Source organism: Acinonyx jubatus, chromosome A1, assembly GCF_027475565.1.
Source record: "Acinonyx jubatus isolate Ajub_Pintada_27869175 chromosome A1, VMU_Ajub_asm_v1.0, whole genome shotgun sequence".
Classification (NCBI taxonomy): Eukaryota; Metazoa; Chordata; class Mammalia; order Carnivora; family Felidae; genus Acinonyx; species Acinonyx jubatus.
Window position 1 is genome coordinate 228,190,243 of NC_069380.1, and position 24,554 is coordinate 228,214,796.

Consider the following 24,554-nt stretch of genomic DNA (forward strand, 5'->3'; position numbering starts at 1 on the left):
TGTGAATTCCAAGAATTTGCTCAATTAAAAAATTTCTCATTTCTATTTATTACAAAATGATGAAATTTTTTTTTGACTTCATTTGGAAATCTCATAAATTGTAGACATTAATTTGTTAATGTTCTTGGTAAACGGTGGACTTTTCTGTGTGCGTGCTTGTGTGTGTGCAGGTGTGTTTTGCAAGAGGCAGAGATGAGTGCAAAAGAAAGAATCCACTATGTTCTCATGGTTCTTTCTGGTCTTCATAATGTATAAGAAACTTCCAAGTTTATTTGTACTCTAAAAAAAATACCCTGTAATTTCGCTTTAGGAAAGCTCCATAAAATGCTTTTTCTTAAATAAGAATTTCCCATTGTAATATTGTCATCAGTAGCTTATAAAAATTCATTGAGTTTTGCTTGCGTTGTTTTTTATACCATATATATGTAAATGATCTCTCTATGGAGTAAATAAGACTTTTATTGGGCAATAAGAATTTTGACTGGCAAAGCACTTTTCCCCCCAGTTTTTCGACTAAAGACCATTTTATTTCAGTTTTTGGGTGGTATTTTCGAGAGGAGGCTAGGGACTAGAATTTTAAGGATGGCTCAGCACGAAAGGCAGGTGGTTCCCTGATCTCGCGAGTTCTCGCTGAGCTGGTTTGGTGTATGGTGGGGTAGCATAGAGAGTGTGGACTGGGACATAGATGGCCACCGGCTGGTCACTGGATGAGTCACTGGCAAGTCTGACAGATGACCCCTGGGGGGCCCTGTGTGGAGTATCCCTGAAGATGGCAGGAGTGACTTACAGGGAGGTGTTTGGAAAACCGTAATGGGCTGAATTAAGAGACAGAAGCTCGAACTTGGGTTCTTCTCGTGAAATCTTAAAGGAAGCCACATCCCTTGTGAAAACCTGTTTGATGAAATGGATCCTTGTGTTTGGCCTTTTAAATTAACCTGTGCCTTGTTCCCCCTCTTCTTTAGGTTACTTTTTCGCAGTACACAAACGTGGTTGTTTTTGGTGTGCCTCAGATGGTGAGTACACGTCCTCCTGTCCCTGGTTGGTTGGCTCTAGGTCCCGTGTAGCCCCTCCAGGTCCACCACACCGTGTCCTTGGCCGCCTGCCCCCGCGCCCTCGGCGGCCTCCCAGGGATTCTGGGGGCACGTCGGATTTCAGTTCACTGGCTTGACAAAGTACTTCAGGGCCTTAAAACTTTAATCATAAAAGATTCAGTCATGTTAAAACTTTTGCTTCAGATAAAATTCTCAATGATCTCCCTAAGCCCTAAAAATTCCAATCTGGAAACTGCTTTATGAGCTTCCGGTGTCTAATGTAGTTGGAGATTTTCGCGGTTGCTCACTCACCATCCAGCTGAAGTCACTTGGGAGAGTTAATGGCATGTTCCCTTCGAATTGATTGTTCCTCCGATTTTGCAATGAGGCTGTTTTCGGGGCGGGTGAGCGCTGGCTAGTTTCAGTTGACCTCGGCTGACTGATTTGTATCGAACTTTGATTACGTACTTTCAGAAGTGAAAATACTGTGGCATCTGTGCTGAAAATGGTTCTAAATTTAGCCTTTGGAAAGATGACCAGGATGGGATGCTTTTATTGTAATTGTTGGTTTACAGACCATAGAAAGAAATCCCTTTTCATCTTTCAAGGTCTATAATTATAGCCATAATAATCTTGGCAAAATTGGATGTTTGCTAAAATGCCACTATGCAACTGATATGTATGGTTTTTAATTTAAAAAAAAAAGGATATTTACTTTTTGGTTGTTTTGTTTTCTTATTCACACTTTAATTTTGGTCGAAGGTGGTTTAGTGCTTGAGAAATTTATTCTTATCAGGATGTTGGGTACAACACCACATTTATTTTTAAGTTGATTTAGAAGTGCTTTTGTTACATATTTTTGAAAGGAACAGGATTCTATATGTTTGGAAATCTCAGTAAGCCTAAATTTAAGATGAAACTGGGTGTTTACACTTTTGTTATAGAAATCAAAAGAGGGGGGCGCCTGGGTGGCTCAGTTGGTTGAACGTCCAACTCTTGGTTTTGGCTCAGGTCAGGATCCCAGGGTCATGGGTTTGAGCCCTGTATTGGGCTCTGTGCTGCCAGTGTGGGGCCTGCTTGGAATTCTCTCCCTCTCTCTCTCTCTCTCTCTGTCTCTCTATCTCTGTCTTCCTCTCTCTGTCTCCCTCTCTGCCCCTCTCGTGCTCTTTCTCTCTCTCTCTCCCTCTCTCTCTCTCTCTCTCTCTCCCCCAAAATAAATAAACTTAAAAAAGGAAATTAAAAGGGGCATGAGTTTAAGTCGTTTAAGAAACTGGGACCATAGCATTGCTATGGAACTTGATGGTTATTTACTACTTATGAAGTTTGGGCATTTCTTTGGATTAATTAGCATCTTGGAGCAAATAGATTTCATTTGAATTCCATGCTTTATGAAAATAGAAAATTAATATTTATTGAGATTTCCGTGCCATTCTGAGAGGCCGGCCGATCCTGGCCTGAGTTGTGGGCTCGTGAGGCCCCAGTGGGGGGCAGCAGTGGCCTTTGGTGGGCACGTCACCCCGTAACCTGTGGGCTCCAACTCCTTGTGCGTCTTACCATGTTTGAGTATGGTCGGTTTTTGGAGCTGTTCATCTAGCAGAAATAAGAGTCCTCTATTTGTTTTTTTTTTTTGATGAATGTTTTTGCAATTGTTGTCCATTTTTCTGTACACAGAGAAACCTTAAGTAAGGAACTTGTGACATTTCACTGTTCCCAAGAAAAAGTGGGGCAGCTGAAGTACACAAAGCATCCATGTTCCCTGGAATGAGCGAGAGGGGTTCAGCCAGCATGCAGTTTTCCACGCAGGTGTATTGTTCACGGGACCCACAGGGGATCGTTCATGCATGCAAGGCCCCGCTTGTAACCCTCATTGAGCTTCACCTACGTGGAGCAGGGAAGGGGAGGGACGGTGCTGGCTGGGGATTCAGGAGGCCAGCTCTGCTCTCCGGAGTCATGGGAGCCCCGATCGGGTCGTCTTTAGTGAAATGCACTTCCCTTGTCTGAGCACTGGTCGGCAGTCCAGTCATGGCATCGTGGCTCAGCAAAGCCAGCGGAGCATGAATGTTCCTGTGGCAGCTGAGGCCCGCACAGGCCCGGAGAGAGCTAGGGGAGTACGTAGGGAACGTGAGAGGTGGAAACCTGGTGTTCTAGAACTCGTCCACCCTGCTTCTCATACCGCACTGACTGTTGAGCTTTTGTGGCTCAAAACTCATTTCAACAGGTATGTCTGTAACCCCCCCAGGAGTGAGGAATCTTGTTCAGATCTGGTAAATCCAGTGCTAGCATGGTAAATTCCCACGTGTAACTTGAGCTTTTGTTCTTTTCAAAATGTGAGAAGATCAGTCCTGCCCTGTTTAAAACACGCCCAGGACGTCTTGCTGCTTTAAAGCAGTGAAGATAAGGCCTGAATGCTCCACGTGGCCTGAGGCCTGGCGTGGAGCGGCCCCTGCTTCCTTCAGCTCTGTGCTTGCCAGCCCCCTGCCCTTCTCCCGGCCCCTGGACTCCACTGTGTGAGCCGTGTTCTTCCCTCTGACCTAAGTCCCCCCAGCTCTGGGCCTAGTTGGCGAGCTGCTGACCACTCACAGGTCGGGTGTCCTTTCCTCCAGGAAGTCATCCCTGATTGCCCAACGAGACAGACCCCAGTGCCCCTGTTTTCCATCTGCACAGTGCCTGTTCCCTCTCCGTAGTGAGACTGTATTTACTCACATGATGGCTTCGGCAGGTTTGCCGTGTGGACCGCACTGTGAGCTCAAGAGTGAGGGCCGGCCTGTCTTTGCTCCCAGACCCCCAGTGCAGCGGCACCAGCGCAAAGTAATGACTCAAATACTCATTAAATGAATGAACGAGTATGGTAGAAACATATCCGTTAATGACACTTCCTAGTGGGCTGTTAAATTTCATAACTTTCAAAGACTGACTAATTTTATTTTAGTTACAGATCCTGTTGTGAATTGATGAACGAAAATGTTATCGTGTTCTGATAAAGATAAATGATTCACAACGGAATCCTTTATCCTTCGTCCATCCATTCAACAATTATTTATTCGGTGCCCCTAAGTGCCAGGTTCTGTTCTAATCACTTGGGTACTTTAGTGCATGAGAAAGAGAAACATCCTTGTCCCGAGGTGCCTATACACTAGTGAGGAGAGCAGCTCTTACCTGGGGGTACCTACGTAAGATGTGTCGTTCAGTAGCAGGAGGTAAGTGCCGTGGGGCAGACTAAAGCAGGAGAGGGAGGGGAGGAGACAGTGCCCCTGAAGAGGACGTGCGGCGGTAAGGGGGAACGTGCTAGGCAGAGCCATTGTGGAGGCGCCCAGGGGTGTGTGCCTGTGGGGTTCCAGCAGGAGCAGGTGGGGGGGGGTGGCAGGAGCAGGGAGAGGTGACGTCAGAGGGGAAATGGGGGCCGTGCTGTTGGAATGCAGACGCCGTGGTGGGTTTGGGCAGAGGAGCAGAGGACCTGCCTGGGTTGCAGAGGATCTCAGGCTGCTGTGTGGATGCCGAGTGCGGGTGGAAGCCAGGAGACGGGTTCTGAGCTCTTGCAGGCATCCAGACGGTAGGTGTGCTAGGCTCTTGTCCGGGCAGAAGCGGTCAAGTTCCAGAGGCATCGTGGAGATGCCAGCAGGATGAGCCGGCACATCCGGTGTGAGGCGTGCGAGAAAGAGGGACCAAGGGTACCTTGAGGGCTTTGGCCGGACTAACTGGAAGTTTGCAGTTGTGACTGAGCTGGGAAAGGTGCAGGCTGTGTGGACCGAGGAGGAGGGCCGGGGGTTCCTCGGGCAGGTGAAGCCCGAGATGTGTGTGGAGGTGTGAGGTTGGCAGTGGGCGGAGGGGGTCTGAGACTCAGGAAGGGGAGGGGGCTGGAGATTGCGCATCAGTCCCCGAGGGAGCTGAAGCCCGGGAGTGGCCGAGGTCACCCGGGAGGAGGCAGAGCGGGTCGGGTCTGGAGTTCTGGCCTCTGACAAATGAGGGCACCCAGCCAAGGACCCTAGAGGAGGCGTTGGGTAGGAGGAAAGCCCTGGGGGGGTGGCGGTTACCCTAGGAGCGCAGTGAAGCCAGTGTTTTGGGGAGGAGGGAGACGTCAAGGGGCTCAAGAGCTGCTCATGGGTATGGCTAAGTTGTCCTATGTCTTAGAGCTGGTTTCAACTTAGGCTTAAAGTTTTGAAGATGTAATTAGAATATGATGAGTTCATGTCACTTTGAGACTTATAATTGTATGAATAATTTTGAATTCCATTAGACAGACATGACACATCACTGCTTCTCTTTGTGTGTGATATTAAGACCCGGGCTCATTGCATATTTATGTGTAATTTAGCCAGTTAATTTCTTGTGATTGAAATAGCTCCTTTCATTTGTGGGTTTATCTTGACTTAGCATATGACAGTCATTGGGAAATAAAGGAAACCGTAAAAGAGAAAAGGATCATGGTAACATGAATAAGTTTACAATTATTCTTTTTATGAATAAAATTACCGTAAGAAATCTCTGATACTTTGGAAACATACGTATTATCTCATTCTTCGCCTATTTAATGTTTCCCTCAAGGAACAAAACTTTCTTTTCTTTCTTTCTTTTTTTTTTTTTTTTAAAGAAATCTTTCACTGGCTGTTAAAAGAGTAGAAATATCCCATCCTTAATGGAATTTACTTTTGGTTATATTGGTATTAATTGTAATGAAGAATTAGAATTTTGACTCTCTGTAGCCTTAGGCCTTGTAGAGGACTTTCCCCAAGCCGCTTTTTAAAGATATAGATCAGGAGTAAAGTTTTAATAGAAGCACTGTCGATTTGTTTGTAGTTTTAAAGGGATTCGTTTTGCTCAGGTCTTGGTTTTGAGATAGCATTTCCCATTTAGAGGAACCAGGAATGTTTGAGAGGTGGTTGATCTGAGGGCTGAGTTGGGGACCAATAACAAAAGCCTGGGGTATTTTGTTGATCCCAAGTCTAAGGAAGTGTTCAGAATATTTGTTGGGGCACATCCAAAGGAGAGAGAAGCCAACTTGAGGAGGCTCCTGGTGGCCAGACGGGGGCAGTCTGAGCATCAGAAGAAACAAGGGTGATAGTGGATTACAACCCATTGAACGAGATAGGAATCTGGGAGCTGTTACTTATGGCAATAGGTAGATAGGTAGAAAAGAAGGGAGAGTCCTTCCTTATGGTAGAATGCTGACTGTCAGCCTGGAAGGAATGATGGAACTAGCAAATGGCCACTCTGCAACCGTATAGGGAAAACTGACTCAGGCGGGTCATCAAGAATGCTGCATCTCGTGAGGGACAGTTCGACGAGCGGCAGGATATTTACATCGTCTCAAGCTAAGTCTGACAAATTACTCATTAGGAAGGAAAATTAGTAACCCCACTATGGAGATGCCAGGTGGTGACCATCAGTCTCAAAGCAGAAAGTCCTCACGGGTGCCTGACTGTGGGGCCCTGAGAAGCTCACCACCCCTCTTGTGGGGCATCGCCAAAGATGCACGTGCTGAGTCGTCACAAGCACGCATCAGATGATCCAGGGTGCGGGCCACTGGGGAAATAACTGGCCTGTATTCCTAAAGCTGTCATGAGACAAAGGAAGGTCACGGAACTGCTCCAGATTGAAGTAGACTGAGGAAACATTCTAGCTGAATGCAATATGACATCGTAAGGAAAAACATCATAAAGGACGTTATTGGGACTTTAGGCAAAATTGGAATGCGATTGGAATTATTATTATTGGAATACAATCTTCAATATCCTGAATTCGATAACTGAGCTGGGCTTATGTCTTAGGAAGCACTGAGGCATCAAGGAACAAAGGGGCATGTGTGTGCAACCTATTCCCAAATGGTTTAGGAAAAATATTCAGAGAGGAAGAGGGCAGATTGGAGAGAACAAATATGACGGAGTATTAAGAATTGGTGAAGCCAGGTAAAGAAGTATGGAGTCCTTTGTTTTCTTCTTGCAACTGTTCTCTAAATTTGAAATGACTTCAGAATAACAAATGAAGAAAGTGGAAAAAATACTTCTAGGAGGTAAAGCTGGTAGGATCTGAAGATAAATTTTTAAGCGATTGTTAATTTGCCGTTGTGATTACGATGACAGTGTTTTCAGCAGGTAGATTGGTAATAAAAGGATACAAAAATGATAAAAGGATTTTACTTTTTAGAAGATATGTTGATTGTCAACAAATTATCAGTGTATTATCGATACATTTTTGAAGAATTATGAAATATTTCATTATATTTCAAGTTGGTAAAGTCTGTTTTTTCATGGTCTAATTTAATAATACTGTATCTCACTGAATCTAGATGCTGTCAATTTTAAGATGCCCCATTGCTGTTGAGAAAGAAAAAAATACTGCCAATTGTAAATCTAAGATTATGTCCATTGTAAGGTGTATCCTGATTTCAGAGATGTTAAAATGTGTGGGAAAATGTGTGAAATAGTTGAGACAGGGTGGATTGAGATGCTAGGTGGGAAAATAAAGCTGCTTCTCATTTTAATGACTGCCACATCATGGTTTTAGTTAGAAAATGGGAAATCTGTCATCTCTGCTAAAAATGGCTTACTTTATGATTGATAGAAGATGTTCTTGTAACCGTTGCTAATGTGACTTTCGTGATTTAATGGATCGTTTGATAATGTGTTTATGCCCCGGAGTGATCTTTTCTGCAGCTACTAATTCCTGCACAGGTATTTATTTTCAGGCCCTCAAATCCAAACGAGCATTTGGGAGTCTCTTCCTCCGACTCCCTGCTTACTGAAATAATGACTGTCGTTCTGCACAGATGCCACAGTTGGAGGAGAAACTCGAGCTTGAACTGAAGGATGACGCCAGAGTCATTGCTTGCCGGTTCCCTTTCCCTCGCTGGACCCCAGACCACGTCACCGGGGAGGGGGTAGACACCGTGTGGGCCTACGACCTGAGCACGCTGCGAGGCAGGAGGCCCTGAAGACGTTTCCAGCCGGTCATTCAAGTGTAGACTTGATGGAGAGTGGTTTCCCAGGTGATGGTGGTCTTCGGTTTCATAGAGATCTACAGCTGTGTCGTCAGCAAAGAGTCTGTTTTTCTTCACTATGGAATGAAAATCTATTACTTTCCTTAACTTTTGGAAAACAAACAGAAGTTAAGAACAGCAGGTAGATTTAAAGTCCCTTTTCGTGGCATATTCAAAAAAGTGGTCTTCCTTCCCATGCGCTCTGATGTATGAAAATATGACCAGGGGATGGTCAATGTTGATGGGCGGGAGAGATGTGAACAGCTCTTCACACTACAAAAAGTATGATTTAATGCCAGAGATGAACAGAAACACTTTTTAAAGAGGCTGTGCAGTAGGAAATGTTTGCAGTTTCATCTAACTTTATTCACACTTAAGATTTGTCTTTCTTTTTTTCTGTACTTCATGGCAACGTTTTCTAAAGGACTCAGGCGCTCCTATTTTATAACATTGATTAGGAATAATTTGTTGTGAGGCCAGCGCTTTACTGTATTTTCTTGGACCTGAGGTGTCTGTACGTGTGCGTGTAAACGTGTGGATAGACACACACATTTGACCATTTCTGAAGTTGTGACGTACCTTCCGGCTGATGGTGTTTTGTGTCTATGATCGGCAGCATTGCACATCACGACGTAGCTGTAGCCACCACGGATGGTATGTCAGATGTGATGCGAGGTGCTCAGAGGAGATGCAGGACGTTCAGGAGTTATAGGTAATAACATAAGCCGTCATGAGCTTGGGCGCAGCCAGACCTGGGATCACATCCCTGCTCGGCGACCAGCCTTGCACCAGTGGCTTGACCTCCTGGAGCCTCGCTTTCCCGAGTGTCCCCAGCCTCTGTTGGGATAATGATACACCGAACAGGGGACTCTTTTTTTGTAAAACTCATGACGCAAAGTCTTTGGTCTTATCGTTTTAGATACTGAAGAAGTCACAGATTATTTCTGGTAGTCGCATCTTTATTTTATGAAAGTAGCCATTCATTTAATATTCTCGTTTAGGAGAAGAGACCTGACTGATTTAGATAAAGACAAGTTATGGCAAACCTTTGAATGTGAATAGATAGGCTTCATGTATCTGAAACGTTAATCTATTAAATGGTGGCTCTAATAATCCCTGTGTATCACAGAAAAGGATTGAGCTCCCGATCGTACACCTGTAACCTAAATACCAAACTGTGTCTTCATGGAGGTTTGATAAAATGAGATGGTTTGTATTTTTAACTAAACTCACGAAAATACGATCAGCTTGAGAATTTTCACTTAAATGAAAAGCAACTGGGGACCCGTTCATTCATTCGGCGAATGCTTCTTGTCTGCTGTGTAATAGGCCTGTCCGATTCAGTGGTGAGTAGACATGAAGGACCCCTAATCTTAGGGAAACGTGTATTCCGGAAGAGAGAGACAAATACGGGCGTGAATGTAAGTGTGTGTGTGAAGCTCTCTGAAAGAAGTAAACAGTGTGACAGTCATGGGCACTTGTCAGATTTTTGGCTGCCACTGTCCATCCCTTCCCAGTAGCCCCCCGATTTCTTTCCGAAGAGCGAATTCCCTACGACGGTGTGTAGTCTGGTGTCTGTCCCTGCCTGTCACCCCAGCCAGCTCTGTAAGTGGGCGAGGCACGCCTGGAGAGGGACCCATCGTGGCTCCTGGCCAGGCAGGTGTGACGGGCAGAGGTAGGGTTTTGTGGAACCTTGGGTGTGTTCAGTAGTCTTCTAGACATGCTCCTGGCAGACTTGTGGAGGCATCAGGCTGTCTGCAAAGGCATATATAACTTGCCTTTTTGAGGTTTCTGGTTTAGCTTCCCAAAGACTAAATGGCCCCTGGTGTCGCAACCTCAGAATAAAATGGACCATTTCACGGAAGTGTTGGCATTCATGGAGTTTGTAAGCTCTCTAATGGATTGATTGATTGATTTTTAAAAAATATTTATTCTTTTTTTGAGAGCAAGCGAGCGAGCACACAAGCAGGGGAGGGGCAAAGAGAGGGAGACAGAGAATCGGGAGCGGGCTCCAAGCTGTCAGCACAGAGCCTGACCCTGGACTTGAACTCCCGAACCACAAGATCATGACCTGAGCTGAAGTCTGACGCTTAACAGACTGAGCCACCCAGGCGCCCCTAATGGATTTTTTTAAATTGTGCATTTGAATAACCTGGAAGTGAGCTATAATAATTTTCTTACAGGGGTTATTGTGGCTTCTCTGACTGGCTGGTTTGAGTTTTTATTGGTTCCAGGATTCAGGGTCTGAAATTTGCGCACAACACAAGGCAGGGAGCGAGACCTGTTAGGTTTGATGTCGAAAGTAGGATTCACAGACGCCTGACCGATTGAAATTAGGGATGAGTGCTAGCTTGAGAAAATTTAAAGTTAAAACGACAACAACCAAACAGGAATAGGAATAGAGCTTAGGGGTGACATAGCCTAACGAGCCATTGTGACCAGACCTGGAGGTTCCATTGACACACGGTGAGGGGCTTGAGCCCATTCCCGTCTGAGTGCATTTTTCTCCCAAAGCATGGCCCCAGAGCTACAACCCTTGCCTTTCCCAGCCCTGCCAGATGGGCTCCGTCAGACCCTCAGCCAGTTCCGGCGTTCAGACCCCCTGAAATGAGCTTAGCTCCGCCAAGAGTATGGGAAACCGAGTTTGAAAGACCGAGACCCTTCTAGATGCACTGGGTCCACCGTTGCTGAGAGATGCTATACACCATGACAGGTTACAGCCAGACAGAAAGAACGAAGGTCCTGACATTTAAACCACGCGGCAGGATGCTATGCCTCTGCCAGAGTACTTTCCCTGATGGCCAAAGGCATAAAAGAAATAGCTGTTCTCAAACGCAGGAGTCCTCTGAGCTTGCGCTGTAACCTGTATTTCCTAGATCATCTGGAGTCCCCCGGGCCGCGGGGAGCGTTTCTCACCTGGCCCGGGGAACCGAAGTCTGTGCGTCTCTGACCCGGGCCACCTGTCGGGGAGCGGAGGATGCCGGCAGGCTGGCTGAAGGGACGCAGACACCGCTCGCTGGGATCCCCCAGCCGTCTCTCCTCTTTCTTGGGAACAGAGCCCCCCCCCAGTGCTTTGGGCATCAGGGTGGGCGGTGGGCGGTGGGCCACGGGCAGGTGATTCAGCTCCGGCCAGCGAGGCGTGAAGGGGCATCTGCTGGGAGCTTAGGGAAAGGTTTTGTTGCTAACGGAAGGCGCTTGAGGCGAGCGTGGCCTTCCGGGCCTCGGACGGGCTGTATGGAGCCCTGACACCTGCAGTTCTGACGGCTGTGTTACAGCCACCAGGGGAAAGTGAAGTTGAAAGCGGGGGTGCTGAGGCCGGCCGAGCAGAGAGATGGACAGACTCCTGGTGTTTGCTGACTTGCCGAGCTGACCTGGAGCCTCTGACTGCAGGATGTCTTTTTTTTGTTTAATTTTTTTTTTTTAATGTTTATTTATTCTTGAGAGAGGGGGAAAGAGAGCACAAGCAGGGGAGGGGCAGAGAGAGAGAGGGAGACACAGAATCGGAAGCAGGCTCCAGGCTCTGAGCTGTCAGCACAGAGCCCGACGCGGGTCTTGAACCCACGAACTGTGAGATCGTGACCTGAGCCAAAGTCGGACGCTTAACTGAGCCGCCCAGGCACCCACCGCGCCCCCCCTCACCCCCACTGGCCCCGACTTCAGGACATCTTAAGGGAAGTGACAAACCCACGTTGCTGCTGTCCTGTGGGGGTGGCAGTATTTGGGCTGTGTGGCCATCTGGTGGGGACAGGAGGGTGTGAGGCTGAACAGGGGTGAGGAGGATGCCCCAGGGTGTGGGGTGCGGGCACAGCCAGAGGGGTGCCTGGGGAGCTGTACCAGGTCAGAAGGGCTCTGAACTTAGACCCAGCATTCACACTCGACAGGAGTCTTCCCAGGCGGGCATCCTGTTCTTGGGACGCAGGCAGGGCTGAGTAACAGCAGGGCCTCAGCCACACCCCTGCATGCGGGGGGAAGGATGATTCCTCAGGATTAGAAAGGACTTAGTGAAGGGAGGGGAAGGAAACACCTCAGACTGCCCACTTGGCAGGTGGGGTTGCCCAGTGAAGGAGCTGCGGTGTGGACGGCACGTGTGTGTCCTTGGGTTGAGATCCTGACCCCCAGTGCAATGGTTGAGGGAGGGGGTCTCTGGAGATGCTTCGGTCCTGAGAGTGGAGCCCTCACGAGTGGGGCTGGCGCCCTGGTTTGGCGGCCTCAGCGAGCTTGGAAAGACAGCCGGCCGTGAACCAGGAGGCGGCTTCTCGCCAGACGCCGAATCTGTGGGTCCTTGATCTTAGACGTCTTAGTCTCCACAACTGAGACGAAGAAATGCTTATTGTTTAAGCGCCCTGGTCTGGGTGATGGTGCGGCAGCCGGAGCTGGTGAGAGACAGGCTGGCCCCCGAGAAGAGCCCCACCCTGCACTGTCCAGTCTTGTCACCACTCCATCCATCACTTCCTTGACCTGGAAAGGGAGCCAGGATTGAAGAGGGCTCCCTCCGGTGCCAGCTGGGAGGAGCGGGAAACCTTCCCCCCCGACGTGATGGTCAGGGTCGGTTGGCCGAATCCTGAAGTTCCACAGGGGCCCTCTCTGGATGGCCGTCGGGGGGAATGGTTGGCACCATCTCGAGGGCAGGTTTCCCTGCGAGGGGTCTCTTCTGTGCCTCTCCCTCTTGGCTCTCTCGGAGGATGCTTCTGGCACGGTTTGTCCCTAAACTAACGTGGAAGATGAAACAAAACTAGCGGGAGAGGAACAGAAGCTGCGTTGACAAGCAGAAATGAAGTCTAGGTGGCAGAGGGTCTTGGAAACCTCTCCTACGAGGTGCAGTTAAACAGGCTGTGGATGTTTGCCCGGGATGAGAGGAGGTGTAGAGGACACAGAATGGACCTTTCTGGTGTTTGAAGGCTTGCCAAGCGGCAGAAGAAAGGAAAAGTGATCGTGGACGTGACCGTGTGTCAGCAGTTTCCATGTGCTGGAAATAACCCCGTTCGTATCTGTAGGGCGGAGGCACGAGCTCGTTTCTTTTCTCTCAACCAAAGGGAGTTGTGGTCAACTTGCTCAGTCACACCCGGACACGGGAGCACAGACTCTTACGTTCTAACTGGCTCTGAGATACCAACTCGGGTCACACTGGGCTGGCGCCAAAGGGACGGGAGGCTGCGGCTCAGTCCCCGGCACAGTTTGGGTAAAGTCGTTTCAGGTTAGGATGCGTTGCCTCTGGACACAGTGAGTTTCTTGTCACTGGAGATAGTGGAGCAGAGGGCTGGACAGCCACTTGGTGGAGATATTGTAGAAGGGATTCATCTACAAGCAGGTGTGGAGTCTTGAAATGGCCTAAAATGACCTCGAGTTTTCCAGTCTTCGCAGTCTTGCCAGAACCTTCCCGGCCGAACACAGTGGGTCTGTGAGGCATCAGAGTGGCCTTTGAGCAGCGACGTTGTACATGCTTCCCGATTCAACTTAGCCTCCCCCAGCTCCAGGCCACAGGCGGCTTTTTACTCTGGTATACGAAATGGAAGTAGTTGAAATTTTGAAATCTCGGAGAAGCTAATGAATGACAATAGGTTTTATCAGAACCCCAGCAGAGAGCTGATGCTCAGAGAAGGTTGGAATCTGTTCGACCCCAGAGAGCTTAGCCCCAGAGAGCACACTTGGGTCTCCCACGTTCTTCTTTTTTTTTTTTTTTTAAGTTCTTAACATTTATTCATTTTTGAGAGATGGAGGGAGACAGAGCGTGAGTAGGGGAGGAGCAGAGAGAGAGAGGGAGACACAGGATCTGAAGTAGGCTCCAGGCTCTGAACTGTCAGCACGGAGCCTGATGCGGGGCTGGAACCCATGGACAGGGAGCTCATGACCTGAGCTGAAGTCGGACACATAACCAGCTGCGCTACCCAGGCGCCTCCCCACTTTTGTAAAACATTTATTTATTTATTTAAATAAAAAAATATTTTTTAATGTTTTATTTAACCTTGAGACAGAGAAATAGAGAGAGAGCGAGCAAGCATGACTCGGGGAGGGGCAGAGTGAGAGAGGGACATAGAATCCGAAGCAGGCTCCAGGCTCCGAGCTGTCAGCACAGAGCCCAACGGAGGGCTCGAGGTCACAAGCTGTAAGGTCATGACCTGAGCCAAAGTCAGCCACTCAACTGACTGAGCCACCCAGGCACCCCCAAAATTTATTTATTTTGAGAGAGTGCGAGCGTGTGCACATGAATGGGGGAAGAGCACAGAGTGGGAGAGAGGGAGAGAGAGAATCCAGGCAGCCTCCTTGCTCAGCGCGTAGCCCGATGCAGGGCTTGAGCCGTGAGATCCTGACCTGAGTTGAAGTCAAGAGTCAGATGCTCGACCGACCGAGCCACCCAGGCGCCCCATGTGTTTCCAAGTTCTGATGAGAGCCAGGAGACTGTTCTTGAAGCCCCTGGGACAAGTCCGTCACTAATGATGCCTCACTGCCTTCTGAGTGACGCCGTCTTACCCATCCCCTTGTCAAGGGAGCAGCCTCACAAGGTTCTCTGACCCCTCTCCAACTGATTGGAGCCATCGTCAGGCCACAGAAATGAGATGAGCTATTCTGATTCCATGTTGAGAATTTAAATTGGGGAACAGAAAGACTGGGGATGTCCAGGGGGAGGCTGAGGGCATGATGCTGAGGCCAGGGGAGTTTGGAGGGCTGGGACAGATGAGAGGGTAACGGGTTTCTCTGGGTCAAGGGCCCAGTCCAGGGAGCTGGCCTCAGGCCAGCCCTCCCACCACTAGAGGGCCCAAGAACCGGGCCGGGTGGAACCCCTGCTGCCCCTCACATCTTAGCCCCCCTCAAAGGGTTCAGTTGAGTGTCGTGTTTCCTGAAGAACTCCATTTTTCTTTTATTTTTTTTTTAATGTTTTTACTTATTTTTGAGAGAGACAGAGGCAGAATGTGAGTGGGTTAGGGGCAGAGAGAGAAGCAGAAGCAGGCTCCAGGCCCCAAGCTGTCAGCACTGAGCCTGACGTGGGGCTCGAACTCACGAACTGCGAGATCATGACCTGAGCCGACGTCGGACGCTCAACCGACTGAGCCACCCAGGCGCCCCAGTGAAGAACTCCATTTATGTAATCGGCTATTTTATGATGAACGAAAATAATATTTGTCACGACAGGTGTTAAACACAAGGAGCTTGGTACCCCCAAAGGTAGCGCAGGCCATCTATTTCAAATAGAAAAGTGGGTATTTATATAAATGTAAGAAATCTCCCCTCTGAATAACACAATCAAGTTTCTGCACTCAAATAGAAAACTTGAGTCATCTGGCATCCTCTCAGGCAGAGTGAAGCGTTCCCGTAATCGTGACAGGTTGTGGTTATATTGGAATTGGCACACTTGTGACCCAATGGACCGATGCAAATTGAACGTGAACAAAGAAATCATATAACTTTTATAGGTAAGGGGAATCAGGTCTTACCTTTTCTAATTTAATGTTACGGTGTGAATGTTACCTGAGAAGGGCTGATCGAACAATAGCTCATTGATCACAAGGTTTGAGTCAAGGATGGGAAGGAGGAATCGAGTACATTTTCTCCTCTGGAATGCTGCGGGGTGAAACATCGGGCAGCGAAATTATTCTTTATGAGAGTTGATACAAATGCCGGAAAAATTCACAAAACTCCGTGTATGTCCCAGACTTGCTGGGGACGTTTGAGTGGCGCAGTCTTACGGGGTTTGCCAGGCAGTGTTGTTCGTGGGGAACGTGACAGCTACAGAGACAGGGTGTCACAAGGCATTAGGTTCATGCTGGTGCACATGGTGAGCGGTCAGCACATTCTGGAGGGGGCCAAAGCCTCTGCTATTCCAGAGACCATCTCTTCTCGCTCCCTGACATTTACCTGTCCCGGGCACCTGTGCTTTATCACTTCATCCCATGGCCTCTTTCCCACATGTCTGCTAATCTCTGATTTAAGAGTTACATATTGCCATTTTCAAGGGCATTTGCATTTTGTTAAGGAGTCATTCAATAGGAATTTGAATGTTCAGGGAGGCCGAAAGATGGGATTTGCAATGGTTCCTTGTTTCCACCTGCTCTTACCCCAGTCCAAACTACCAAACTGACATAATCATGGCAGCTCAGAAAGGCAGACTACGGTCACTGAAAGTTTCTCTTGACCTGGAAATGTTAATTATGAATAGAAATTCATAGTCCAGAAACAATGATAACAAGGATAGCTCTCAAGTGTTGACTGTCTACCAAGTCATACATCTTTTAGATACATTATTTTTATTTTTTTTTAAGTTTATTTATTTTGAGAGAGAGAGAGAGCAGGAAGGGGCAGAGAAAGGGAGAGACAGAGTCCCAAGCAGACTTTGCGCTGAGAGACACGGGACTTGAACTCACGAACTGTGAGATCATGACCTGAACTGAGATCAAGAGTCGGACACTTAACTGAACTGACTGAGCCACCCAAGCGCCCCCTAGATACATTATTTTTAATTCTCGTACTAACTACAGTGTAGATATGATATTTCCCAGGGGTGATCTGAGGCGTTTAGAGAGTAATTCGTTTGCTAAGGCCCATGCACCCATTACCAGGTAGTGGAGCTGGTATTCACACCCAGGCCTGTCTGGCACTAACACCTGTGTGATTTCCCCTTTGTCCCTGCCCGGCCAGGGCGTGGGGACGACCCTACTGCTCCAGGATCGATCCCATCTACCCAGAAGCTTAGATATCAGCAACGTTTGAGTAACTCTGAGGCGTGGGCCCCACGTGTCTTTGAATCAGAATACATCGTGTTTTTGGTAGGCACAAGGGTGGTCTTTGAGTCAGAAGCATAAGCCCGTGAGAAGAATAAGGCAGCCAGTTTTTCAGAATCGTCTCCGCGCTCAGAAATAGGCAGAGGGAGTAATGAGTTCTACGCAGAGCTGACTTACCACCTGCCTTTTAGGTCCACCTCCCAAAAATGGGTGCGTGCAGACGTATCACCTGTCTGTGTTAGACAGTAAACGACTTGCAGAAGCACACGTCTCCATCGGCCGCTGGGATGGCCATAACAACGTGGCACAGCCTCGTCATTGAGACCACAGACACGCATTTCTCATAGCTCTGGAGATTGGAAGTCCCGCTATGGTCACGTTCCGAGATACCGGGGATTAGCATTTCCGTAGATGAGTTTTGAGGGGGACACGGTTCAGTGCCTAAGAAATCCCACCAAGTTAATTACAGCCTCACTTTCACAAGCAAGTAATTGGACGCAGCCTAAGCGTGCGTCAGTCGAGACTGGCTGGGCAGCCGTGAAAAAAGCCTGTGGCAGAGGGACAGGTACCAGGGCACGTGGCACTTCCAGTAGAGGCTCCTGTGCTGTGACACGCATTCTGCAACAACACGCGCCGAGCGTAGCCAGTCTGGCGGAAAAAGCTGGGTTAATAGCAGACCACTCAGAATGGTTGCCACCTTGAAATCAGAGCATTCAGGAGACCATCAGTATCTGGGGAGAGAACTGGGCAGTGCAGGCAGGCAGCTCAGTGGCACTGGAGACTGCCTGAGGGGGTGATAATTTTACTTATTTATTTATTTATTTAACCTTTTTATTTTTATTTTGATTTTTTTTAATATGAAATTTATTGTCAAATTGGTTTCCATACAACACCCAGTGGGGGATAGTAATTTTAGAAATCAGCCCGGGAGTGCTGATTTGGGGGAACGACATGGTGCGCATGAGCACTGGAGGGCTTGCACCCCGCTGCACGCCCAGGACCGCGAAAGGCCGGGGAGCCCCTCTATGGGGAGGGGCAGGCCCTCTTGCTAACGTTTTCGAAAAATCCAACTGATGGGGCTCCACGTTGAGAGGCGCTTCCCTTCCTGCTGAAGCAGCAAGTTCTACTCATAATGCAAAGCTAGGCTCCCCTTGCAGAAATAACTACATAGAAACCAACGAAACTTCCAGGTTATTCTGACATCATCCCCTCTGCAGCGGTGGTATGGGAGTTATTGGTGTTATGATGATAGGTGCTCTAGCAGAGTAGAGTGTTGACAGGTGTAAAAAACCAGGGGCAGGACAGCGTGGTATTTGCTTCCACTTTTGTAAAAAAGGGGCATTTGCATGCTTACCCGCGTGTGCCCCCCTTCCCCGACTCTCCCACACATACCTTGCCAGAAAGAATCCATGAGTACATGAGAACCTGGTAATAGCTTTTGCCTCCAGGGAGGACGGGTGGGGTTTGGGATCTGAGGTGAGAAAAGACCCCTTTTGTTATATTTTAAAATACTTTTTTTTGGGGGGGGGCGCGTGGGTGGCCCAGTAAGTTAAGCATCCGACTTCAGCTCAGGTCGTGATCTCACAGTTCGTGAGTTCAAGCCCCACATCGGGCTCGCTGCTGTCAGCGCAAAGCCCGCTTCAGATCCTCTGTCCCCCTCTCTTTCTGCACCTCACCTGCTTGTGCTCTCTCAAAAAAAAAAAAAAATTTTTAAAAAACTTAGAACTGGTTGTGCCCAACACCAAATTGTGATCGCAAGTTAAAAGCCAAGCAAGACACATTCTTCTCTGCTTTTTGTGGTGTGTGAAAAGGGACACACTGGGTAGACTAGCAAGTGACATAACAGCTCTGAGCAGAACCTTTAGGTTATTGATTCTGAATAACCCTCAACTCCTGCCTGAAACATTTTGGTTTGTTTTTTTTTTTTTAATTTTTTTTTTTAACGTTTATTTTTGAGACAGAGAGAGACAGAGCATGAACGAGGGAGGGTCAGAGAGAGGGAGACACAGAATCTGAAACAGGCTCCAGGCTCTGAGCTGTCAGCACAGAGCCTGACGCGGGGCTCGAACTCACGGACCGCGAGATCATGACCTGAGTCGAAGTCGGCCGCTTAACCGACTGAGCCACCCAGGCGCCCCAACATTTTGGTTTTTTATGGTTTTTAAAGGCGCCACCTTTATGGTGGGAATGTCAATTCGCTCCCAACTCTTACAGCAGCTCGTTTTACCTTCGGACACCGTGTTAGCAATGCCTTCTGTATACCCACCTGGCTGAAAGCTGGCTCCCTAGCATTTCCCACCCGCTGGCCCTAATTTTACCTCCTGGGGACCACCCTGTACAAATCTAATGCTTCCTTCGTGGGAAATCCAAAACCCCAAAGATTTGGAGGACCCTCTCCTATTCCCACTGAATCTTTCATTCTTGTGTTTCTTCAGAAAAACCAACCCTCCCTAGCCTGGTAACTCTCCTCTTAACAGAAGGTAGGTTTTAAATTTTCCCTTCCTTCCTTCCTTTTTAATTTTTTTATTTATTTTTGAGAGAGACAGACACACAGAGAGAAAGAACACGAGCAGGGGAGGAGCAGAGAGAGAGCGAGACACAGAATCCGAAGTAGGTTCCAGGCTCTGAGCCATCAGCACAGAGCCCGACGTGGGTCTCAAACTGATGAACCATGAGATCATGACCTGAGCTGAAGTCGGCCGCTCAACTGACTGAGCCACCCAGGTGCCCCTTAAATTATCTTCCTGAAGTGTGGGTCCTGGAGCCAGACGCGGAGCCAGGGGTGGCCCGGCCAGCGCAGACGGGAACGGATGACCCCCTTCCTCGCTCTGAACTAGTCTTCAGACTGATGCCTGATACTCGATGCGCGTGGAGTTTTTACTTAGGCTTCTGATAAGTTGTCTGTCACACACAATCTTCTTATATAAACCATGTCAGTGGAGTTTTGGGGGTTTTTTTTTGGACCCAAGTGCATTTTATGTTTTTGAAGCAAGTGAAAAAATGAACTGTTTTCCTTTTTGTAACTTTTGTCACGTTAGGTTTGTCCCACTGCTGCAGGTTTTTAAGGGATTTTGGACACTAATTCAATCATCCAATTATTTACTTGTCCCTGTGTACCTTAGGCCGCATACAACGTTAATAACCATGAAATTAGTGCTCTCATCTACATTATTTGAAAGGAACAGCCACAAATTTTGAATGAGACAGAGCCCTAGGACCTCCCCGTCCTATAAACTGTATCAGTGCTCGCAGAAGGTGGCTGTTCATTAACGTATGCTCTACTCGGTGATGCCCTCGCTCTGACTGTTAGGACATGTAGATGAGTGTGGTCTAGGATGGGTTTCATCACTGTGTGTCCAGCCTGGAGGATGATGCCTGCATGTCTTAGGCAGTCCATAAATATTTATTGAATAAATGTGTAAGTGAAGGACGTCCGGGGAGAGTGGACACACATCTTACTGAAGTCCAGCTACATTATCTTTTCCCTTTATTTCGACCTGGTGGCATTGGTGTACTACTAGTTAAAAAAGAAAATCACCAGAATTCATTCCTGGCAATCTGTACTGTCTCCTGGAGTCTCTACGGGTTTTTTTTTTTGGACTCCTATGTTATTATTTGCCTTCCTACATTTTCTTTTTCGCTCCTTTTATTTTAAAATTTTTTTTTAACGTTTATTTATTTTTGAGACAGAGACAGAGCATGAATGGGGGAGGGTCAGAGAGAGAGGGAGACACAGAATCTGAAACAGGCTCCAGGCTCTGAGCGGTCAGCACAGAGCCCGACACGGGGCTCGAACTCACGGACATGAGATCATGACCTGAGCTGAAGTCGGAGGCTTAACCGACTGAGCCACCCAGGTGCCCCTCTTTTTCATTCCTTTTTAAAAAAACTTTAATGTTTTATTTATATTAGAGAGAGAGAGAGAGAGAGAGAGACAGAACATGAGTGGGGGGTGGGGGGGGGTGTGGGCTCAGAGAGAGAGGGAGACATAGAATCCGAAGCAGGCTCCAGGCTCTGAGCCATCAGCACAGAGCCCGATGCGGGGCTCCAACCCACGAACCGTGAGATCATGACCTGAGCTGAAGACAGATGCCCAACTGACTGAGCCACCCGGGCACCCTTCTTTTTCTTTCTTAAAAAAATTTATTGAGGTATAATAGATCCCCTGCCCCCCCCCAAAACCAAACCTCACAAAAAGCTGCACATGTTTATTTAATGTATACAATTTGATGAGTTTGGACATACAAACCCATGAAACCATCACCACAACCAAGGTAATAAGCATATCCGTCATCTCCAGAAGGTTCCTCCTGCTCTTTTGTTTTTTGTTGATGCTGTCTTGGTGGTAAGAACACTGACGGTGAGATTTTGAAGAGAACGACACTGAATTGCTAATTCCAGGCGCTGTAATGAGTGGCAGATCTCTCGAATTTATTCACCCCACATGACTGAAACTTTAGACCCCCCAAGGAGCAGCTCCCCAGTTCCCCCCTCCCTCAGCACTTGGTGACCTCCATTCTATTCTCTGCTTCTAGGAGCTTGACTGTTTTGGAGTCCTGCGGTGTTTGGCCTTCTGTGGCTGGTTTACTTCCCTCCGCAGAGTGTTGTCCGGGTCTAGCCGCGTGTGACTTCCTCTCTGTAGGGCCCACTCTTTCCCGAGGTTAACTAACGCCCAGCCTGTGGGTCTGTCGTGCCCAGATCTTCCTCCCCTTCTAAGACTTCACTAATATTCGTGGACCACCCTGGATCTCTGGCACTTCTGTTCTACACAATCTCTCCAACATCCCCAGTAAGTGATTCGGCTGTCTCATGTACACGACTTCTCAGTTTTCTGGAGTTTTCAGTCGGTTGAGTGCCTGACTCTTGATTTTGGCTCAGGTCATGATCTCAGGGTTCATGGGTTCAAGCCCCATGTTGTGCTCTGAGCTGACAGCACGGAGCCTACTTGGGATTCTCTCTCCCACTCTCTTTGCCCCTCCCCGGCTTTCATGCACTCACTCACTCTCTCTCAAAATAAATAAGTAAACATTTTTAAAAATTTGTGTTCACAAAAGAAAGCCCGCATGCCAATGTTTATAGTGACTTTACTCATAATCATCAAAACGTGGAAAAAATCCAAATGTTTTTCTATTGGTGAATGATAAAGTCAGGGGCGTTCATACAGTGGAGCCTATTTGGTTCTAACATGAATTCATTTAGAGCAGTTAACTGACAGAGCTCTCTCTGTAGATAAAAAAAGCCTGAGTTAGGGGCGCCTGGGTGGCTCAGTCGGTTAAGCGTCCGACTTTGGCTTAGGTCATGATCTCACAGTTCGTGGGTTTGAGTCCCACGTCAGGCTCTGTGCTGACAGCTCAGAGCCTGGAGCCTGCTTCGGATTCTGTGTCTCCCTCTCTCTCTGCCCCTCCCCTGCTCATACTCTCTTTCTCTCTCTCTCTCTCTCTCAAAAATAAATAATAAAGATAAAAAAAAAAGCCCAAGTTAGAATACGTTTTGCTATCCTGTTTTTTTTAAACTTCCTTTTGTTTTTTTATGACTGAAATTGTAGCAGTGTTAGTTTCTTCCTGAGTAAATCTGCCTAAATTTGGAATTTCTTTTTTTTAAATATATATATATATATATATATATATATATATGCATGTGTATATATATATATATACATGTATATATACACACACACATATGTATATATTTTTAATGTTTATTTATTTTTGAGAGAGAGAGACAAACAGACCATGAGTGGTGTAAGGGCAGAGAGAGAGGGAGACACGGAATCTGAAGCAGGCTCCAGGCTCTGAGCTGTTAGCACAGAGCCCGATGCAAGGCTTGAACTCACAAACCATGAGATCACGACCTGAGTCGAAGTTGGACCCTCAACCAACTGGGCCACCCAGGCACCCCCTAAATTTGGAATTTCTAGTGAAAAATTTTCCTCTTAGCAGGAGCACTAATTGGGAGAACATTTCTTCCCATTCACAATTTTTCATTTTTAATGTGTCAATTAAAATCTAAGTATTTTGGGGGTGGTGGGTTCCCAAAATAGAGCAATGGATTTTGCATTTACTGCACACTTCTGCTGTTATTTACAATTTATGAAGTACTTGCCATTTGATAGTCTTTTCCCCCATCCACCAGTTCAGCTGGGCTGGTTACTCTCTTCCTCCCTCCGACATTCACCTTCACCTTCTTTTCTGTCCCGTCTTTCTTGCACCTGGGACCCTGTGCTCTTTCTGTCCTTGATGCGGTCTTAGGCTTTTCCTTCCACAGTTTAATTTTTCTGAATACGATCTGTGATTGCAAAATTCATGCCCTAATGAAGCCTCTTGTCATTTTGTTCACATTTAACTAGGCGTCATCTTGTTTTTGTTTTTTTTTTTTAATGTTTTATTTTGTAGCCTATCTGCTGATGTAGCATCACTTTTGTTTCCAGTGAGTGAAAGGAAAACATTTCCACCCACTTGGTAGTTAGGCAAAGGGAAGGGAAAAAGCTTGAGTGCTCAGCGATTCTCTGAGATGAGAAAGGAACATGATGGGTTTGCATTTGATTCTGCCTCATGGTTTGATTCACGTGTCGATGTTTGGGATCTTCAGTAGTTTGGTGATTATTTGTCCAGGTTTTTTATGTGATGCCTTTTCAGACATGAATTTTGGTCCTATGTAAAGAGTGTTTCCCTAAAAACAGAAGATTCTGATTTTTTTTTTCCAGGTGTAAATAATTACTTTGCTACAGAACACAATGTGTTGTGTTGAAATGGATATGAACAAACAAACATTTCAAATTATCCATGTGACTGTTGGTCAGATCCCGCAGACTGCTAGCAAACGTGAAAATAATCGACTGTGATGAATTCTTTCCCAGAAGCAAATGAACTATTTATTGCTTGAATTAAGACAAGAAAGGATTTTACTGTTCAATTTGTGTGTGGAGGGAAATGATAAAGGACAGTGATTTGCTAGTTACAATTTTTTAAATCCCCACAACAGGAGAAAGCTTCAGAGTTTCAGAGTGGGTTTGATGTACATATATATTTAGCCTTCTAAAAAAAGTGTATTTATTTCTTTTTGAGAGAGAGAGAGAGAGAGAGAGGGAGAGAGAATCCCAAGCAGGCTCCATGCTGCCAGCACAGAGACTGACACGGGGCTCAAACCTACAAGCCCTGAGATCATGACTTGAGCCAAATCAAGAGTCAAGATGCTTAACAGAGCAACCCAAGTGCTCCTATATATATTTCTAACAGGCAAACCTTTGTTCAGAAAAACTAATATTCTGGCCTAAAAAATATGTCCAAGTGTAGGCCATTTAGGATGATGTATATTAGTACTATGTAGAAAATTCTTAAAAATGTTTACTTATTTATTTTGAGAGAGAGAGAGAGAGGGAGTGAGCGAGCATGAAAGCCGGGGAGGGTCAGAGAGGGAGAAAGAGAATCCCAAGTAGGCTCCGTGCTGTGAGCGCAGAGCCCAATGTGGGGCTTGAACCCATGAACCCTGAGATCATGACCTGAGCCGAAATCAAGAGTCGGACGCTGAGCCACCCAGGTGCCCTTATGTAGAAATGTTTTAACATACTATTTGTAGGTGTTAATAATGGTAGAGTAGGAATGCTAGACACTTAAAAACACTGAGGTATGATTTACGTACAGAAAAATTCACCCTTTTTGGCTTCAGTGCTCTGAGTTTTGACAAATGCATATGGTCACATAAGTACCACACGATCAGGATAGAGAATAATCCTGCTACCACAGAATCCCCACCTGCCCCACGGTGGTCATCGGTGCCTTGTCTGACTCCTGTTCCCTGGCAACCACTGATCTCTTTCCTGTCCCTTTAGTCTGCCCT

At 47.1% G+C, this 24,554-nt stretch overlaps 1 protein-coding gene across 10 annotated transcripts in view; it reads left to right on the forward strand.

The window, feature by feature from the left end:
- Positions 1 to 24,554, forward strand: part of ATPSCKMT (ATP synthase c subunit lysine N-methyltransferase) — a 339,506-nt gene that overhangs the window by 8,384 nt on the left and 306,568 nt on the right. For 9 of the 10 annotated variants that reach the window (XR_008290036.1, XR_008290039.1, XR_008290035.1 and 6 more), the window contains exon 4: positions 963 to 1,013. Coding sequence is in view for 3 of the 10 variants with exons in the window: in XM_053202138.1 (XP_053058113.1) it covers positions 963 to 1,013 (51 nt within the window). In the remaining 7 variants the exon portion in view is untranslated. Of the gene's footprint in view, positions 1 to 962; positions 1,014 to 7,794; positions 9,248 to 24,554 lie in introns of those variants that run through there. The other variant, XM_027074225.2, reaches the window with a different exon arrangement.